The 6,000-nt window shown below is 46.3% G+C and overlaps 1 protein-coding gene across 1 annotated transcript in view; it reads right to left on the bottom strand.

Annotated features, from left to right (window-relative positions):
* The window catches only part of GAL3ST2 (galactose-3-O-sulfotransferase 2), a 39,923-nt gene extending 34,917 nt beyond the window's left edge, over window positions 1-5,006 (bottom strand). The window contains exon 1 of the mRNA XM_020989059.2: window positions 4,892-5,006. Within this exon, the coding sequence (XP_020844718.2) occupies window positions 4,892-4,920 (29 nt within the window). The 5' untranslated portion in view covers window positions 4,921-5,006. The remainder of the gene's footprint in view (window positions 1-4,891) is intronic.
* Window positions 5,007-6,000: the final 994 nt, after the last annotated feature.

A 6,000-nucleotide genomic window follows, 5' to 3' on the forward strand; every position in this document is an offset into this window, starting at 1 on the left:
CTTCTCTAAAGCACTACTACTCCAAACTCTCTATGTCTGCTGAGGACATCACTGTCCTTATGCTTCAGGTCCCTATTATCCTACACTCTTACCTGTCTCCCACCCCCATCCCCAGATCCAATCTACTGACATGTGCCACCATGACAGCTCTCTTGTTTACCCCTTTCCATCCACCTACAGGATTGTCACTCAGATTCAGAGACTCAGGAGCCATGACCTCAACTGTCACAACATCCTGCTAATTAGACTTCCAGTTTCTAGTCTTCTCCAAGCAGTGGCCAAAATCATCATCCTAAAGCAAAGATCTGATCAGGTCAGTTCACTGCTCAAGAAACTTTCCTGGCTCCCTATTACCTCCAAGGTAGCCTAACTAGAAGCTCCTCAGCTTGGCATTTGAGGCTCTTCACAATCTGGCTCCAGCCCTTCTTTGCAAGCAGACTGTACATCACTCACTGACCTCCATATGCTCTACTTGCCAGCCAAATGGTCTTCAAATTCAGCACTGCGTCTGCCATCTTGGTACTTTTACCCTGGCTGCCCTTCATGCCTGGAATCCACTTGTCCTCAACTCCATCTCTTAAAAATCAGTCCCTAGCTTTCTCCAAGGCTCAGATCAGCAGCTAGAAAAAGTCTTAGTGGCCTGGCTGCCCTTTTGCACTGATGCATCCATGAACAGACTCTACCTGAGAGCTAGTTTTGCCCAACTTTTTAAAGGGTTTGCTCATCTGAGCTTGTGAGCAGAGAACACTTTCAGGAACTTCAGAAGAAGCAACTGAAAGAAAAGTCAGCCCCAGACAGGGAGCTATACTTTTGCAGGAAAATGTCTTCCTGGACTGGGGGAAGGAGGGGATTTTCCTTCCACTGCCCCTGCCCTAGTAACGCTATGATGGCTACATATGCATGAAAGGGAGAGCGAGTACTTGGTTAGAATGTAAATTCCTTTGAGTATAGGACCAATTTTATTTCTTTGCATGCCTGGTGCCTAGTACAGAGCCTAGTACACAATAGGAGCTTAATAAATACTGCAATGGGGCAGCTAGGTGGTGCAGTGGATGGAGCACCGACCCTGGAGTCAGGAGGACCTGACTTCAAATCCGGCCTTAGACACATGATACTCACTAGCCGTGTGACCCTGCACAAGTCATTTATCCCCGATCGCCTTGCAAAAAATAAATAGATAGATAGATAGATAGATAGATAGATAGATAGATAGATAGATAGATAGATAGATAGATTTATAAATAAATGAATGAATGAATGAATGAATACATAAATAAATAAATAAATAAGTGAATGAATGAGTGAGCGAATAAATAAATAAATAAATGGGTGAGTGAGCAAATAAATAAATGAGTGAGTGAATGAATGAATGAATGAATAAGTAAATGAATGAATAAATAAATAAATGAATGAATGAATGAATGAATAGATACTGTGATGTAGCCTGCATCTCCAAGCCCTAGATGCCTTTTGTGCTTTCGGTTTCTCTCCTTGGGCCACAGGCAACACAGGAAATGACTAGTGGGGATTCCAGTACTGCTGGGAGCAATCTGGAGCCCTGTAAGTTCTAGAGGCAGAAGCAGGGACAGTGGCTGTGGGTTGTGTGTGCTTCGGGAATGGGAGGGGAGGGGGGCACTAACAGAGACTATAGCAGCTAAGGTGTCATCCAGGTCTGGCATGTGACATGAAGGGAATGGAAACCCAAAGCCCTCTAGGGATCTCCTTCCTGGGAGGTCACTGGGAGGGAGAGAGGACCATGCCCAGGTACAGGGCTCGTGGCTGAGTTGCTAATACTCCAGGACCCGCACACAAAGGGTGCAATAAAATGGGTGAGGCTTATCTAGGGCAGCAGCTCTAACCCAGCACCTGAGCTTCCAGAAGACAGAGCCTGTGAACGAGGATGCAGGGCAGACCCCAAGCAACCTAACCATCATCCCCCCAGGCTGCTTTCCTGCCCTCTCCCAATGCCACTTAGATGGGTGGTCAGGGTGGGCCATATGATGGGAAATGGATGCATCAGAGCAGACAGGCTCAGAGACAGCCTGGGAAGAAACTTTCCCAAGTCTCTCTTCCTGTGAAGAAACCTTCCCAAGTCTCTCTTCCTCTGCTCCTCAGGCGACAAGGATACTCTCCCTTCCTCCACTGTTTCTAGGGAAGCAGAAGGAAACGCTAGCCTTCCTGGGGTAGGACCAAATCAGGCTCTGTTTTAGAATCAGTTCTTTCACTGCCCGAGGGGGATTTCACTCATGGTGTAGGGAATTCCTAGGGATCAGACTCCCTCAGCCAATGCAGGTAAAGCCTGCTCTGTCACTTTCCATCTTGGAGGTGCTTGAGGGCACTGAGCACTGAAGGGACTGGTACAGGGTGGCACAGCCAGCCTATGTCAGAGGTGTCAGAGGAACCCAGCGCTTCTCTCTGAGGCCAGTTCCCTATCTACTAGGCCACACTGCCTCTCACAGGGGTTCTTAACCTGGGGTCCTTGCATTTTTAAAATATGTATAGATATAGATAACTATTTCTTAAGATAATTGGCTTCCTTTGTAATCCTTTGCATTTTATTTTCTGCATTTAAAAACATGATTCTGCGAAGGGGTCCATGGGCTTCATCAGATCACTATATGTCTGGACCAAGGGACCCAGATGCACACAAAAAAAGGTTCAGAATCCCTACAATCAATACCAGAGACCAGGCAAACTCACTCAAACCACTTCTCACAAGGAGAGCCTTCAAACATGTCTATCTACCATATTGGATAAATTTGGGACAAGATAAGACTCTGTATGGGCAGCTAGGTGGCACAATAGGTAGAGTGACTGACTTCATATTCAGCCTCAGATACTTACTAGCCGTGAGACCCTGGACAAGTCATTTCACCCTGTCTGCCTCAGTTTCTTCATCTGTAAAATTAGCTGGAGGAAGGAAATGGCAAACCATTCCAGTGTCTCTGCCAAGAAAACCCCAAATGGGGTCACAAGAGTTAGATACAACTGAAAAATGACTGAACAAGAAAGACACTGTCCATTCCCAGATGAAGAGGAGGAAAAATTGTATACCTGTCTGCATCATGTGCCTTTGCAAGTGGCTCCACATACCTGAATACCCTTTTCACCCTGACCTCACAGTATCTCCAGCTTCCTGCAAAGCACGGCCTGCACGCCACCTGGTACACAAAGTGTTTCTTGATTCCTTTCCCTTTGAGTGTTTTCTCCCCTTTGGAATGGCTCAGTGGATAGAGCTCTCAATCCTGAGTTAGAAAGACTCGAGTTCAAATCTAGCCTCAGACTCTGCCTAGTTGTGTAACTCTGGGCAAATTGCTTCACCTCTTTCAGCCTCAAATTCCTATCTGTAAAATGGGGGTAATAATAGCACATGTCTTCCAAGGTTGTTATGAAGATCAAATGAGACATTTCTAAAGCACTTTGTAAACGTGAAAGTACTCTATAAATGCTAGCGATTATTACGTTGTCATTGTACACACACAACAGAATGTAAGCTCCCTGAGGGCAGAGGCTGTTTGGTGTGGTTTGTCTTCTCTCCCCAGTCCCTAGCCCAGTCTCCTTGAACATAGCAGGTGCTCATTATTGGTGAACTAAATTTAAAGAGAAGGGAAGGAACATTAGAACTGCAATTTGAAAGAAAGGTTTAAAATGTGCATTTGTCTACTGAACTTTTTTTTACTAAACCCATTCCTCACAACCCTTACCAAAAAAGTTAATTAAATCTTAAAACACCAAAAAAAAAAACACTGCACTTGCTTATTATTCAAAGGGAAAGTAGGCCCCCCAAGATTTACCTCTTGCTTTCTTTTCCTGCTGTAGCAGCAAGAGAACCAGGCCAAAGCACAGGTGATTGTTTTCTTGTCCCTTAAACGACAAGCTTAAAAGCTCGCCTTGGATTCTCTGTAATGTCTTTATGAGGTTTATGTCCAAATCATGACAATGTTAGCAGTACTTCCTTACCGGGCAGGAGAGGAAGGGAGGAGGCAGAGTGAGGTCCTTAGAGGGTAGGATTATCAAGCTGAATCTGGAGATTTGTCCCAAACATCTGTATTCTTCCATTCACTTAAGAACTTAAGAAAAAGTGAAAGCAATGCCTGAACCAGGTAGCCTGGCAGTAACTTCGGGGCAGACGGAGACAGAGAGAGAGGAGGAGGAGAAGGAGGACTCTCTCCCCCCTCATGCCCCTACTCCACACTTAGGAGAACGTATTTGTCTTTCTAACAATCTGGGAACATTTTGTGATAGAGGCAGGGGCAGAAAGCTGTTTTTCCCAGCCTCTGAAGTAGCATCTTGAGATGGTTCCAGGCTTTCAAACAGTCACCTCTGACTGCCTGAAAGGCAGGGAGAAATGTCGGTTCAAAGTGAACGTTTCCTAAGGACATAAAGATAGAAACCTTCACATAGGGCCAAGCCATCTTAACACCTCACGCTTAGGCTGGAGGGGAGGCGGGGAGGGGGCGGTGACACAAATGTTTGGCCGTGGGCTAGATGCTGGTGGGCTCAAACAGTAAGATGAGCAAGGCCGCCAGGCGGAAACTGCCAAGCGGTGCAGGGGGAGAGGGAGGGACATGTGCCTTTTCCACCCGAGCATCCATGATTCAGGGGCCAGGGCAGAAGAGCTGCCTAAAAGGAACTATTCATGTGCCTACCCCCTGGAATCCAGTCTGTGAACTTTGTCTTGCTTAATGGAAAAGGTATCACAGAAAGCTGAAGCAAAGATGATTTGGGTGTTTTTTGAAAAACCAAACAATAATGTGGGGGCCAGGGGAAGGCTCATTCCCTTCCAGCTTATCTTAAAACCTACTCATATTAGAGCTTTCTTATTCAACCTCAGTCAGCCTAAGCCTTCCACCGCTGCCTGGGGGCCCCGAGTTCTGCCCGCCTCTCTTACCTCCATTTGGGAAGCAGCCCCAAGGACATTCCGCAATGAAAGACTCCCGGGGAACAAAGAGCTGCCTGTGTTCGAATCAGCCTGTGGCTGGAGCGCCAGCAGACTGTGCCTAGGTGTCCAGCTTGGGAGGAAAGACCTCGCCAGCCTGGGGCGGGTTCAGAGAAGGTGGGTGTGGCTGGCATAGCCAGAGATGGAACTTTAACCACCTGACAGAGCTCACCTCAAGGCCGAGATGAGGTACTCTTTCCATTTTGCCCAGAACCCCGAAGCCGGGACCTTTTAATTATTCCACTCTCCTGAGGATAAGAAATTTAGTTCTGAAAGGGACCTCAGAATGACTATTCAGTCCAACCCTCTCATTTTACAAGAGAGAAAACCGAGACCTAGAGGAAGTGAGGTGACTTTCCCAGGGTCAGGTAGCTAGTAAGTGTCAAAGGGGACCTGCCGATTGCTGATCCTCTGATTCCAAGTCCAGCAGCACCCTCCCATGGCACCAGGCTTTACTTACTGTAAAACTGAGGGACAAATGCCATTTTAAGTAGCCATTTAAAGTTTGCAAAGCCCATTAAAAATTAATTCCATTCAAAAATAAGCTATCTGACAGGTTCTGCCCAGGTGAGGAGGAGAAGAGGAAGGAAGGATAAGCAATATGTTTGGGGAGGAGGACAAGAAGGAGGAGGGAAGTTAAGGAGGGGAGAGAGAGGGAGGGAGATAAAGAGAGAGGAAATGAGGAAGGGAGGGAGGGAAGGGGGGATAGGGAGGGAGGGAGGGAGGGAGAGAGAGAGAGAGAGAGAGAGAGAGAGAGAGAGAGAGAGAGAGAGAGAGAGATTTATAAGACATAAATAACACCACCTAAGGATGTGAGGCAAGAATCTAACAATTCTTTATTATCTCAATGGAGAGGTGGCAGATGGAATGCTGGACTTAGAGTGACTTGGAATCAGGAAGATCTGGGTTCCAATTTCACCTCTAATACTTTCTACCTGTGAGCAAATCACTGAACTTCTCTCATCTTCAATTTACTCATCTGTAAAATGGACATAATAACCTCATAGAATTTGGAGGATGATCACGTAAGATCATGTATAAAAAATGCTTTACAAACCTTA

This window comes from Phascolarctos cinereus, unplaced genomic scaffold (assembly GCF_003287225.1).
Source record: "Phascolarctos cinereus isolate Bilbo 61053 unplaced genomic scaffold, phaCin_HiC Scaffold_7;HRSCAF=346, whole genome shotgun sequence".
Classification (NCBI taxonomy): domain Eukaryota; kingdom Metazoa; phylum Chordata; class Mammalia; order Diprotodontia; family Phascolarctidae; genus Phascolarctos; species Phascolarctos cinereus.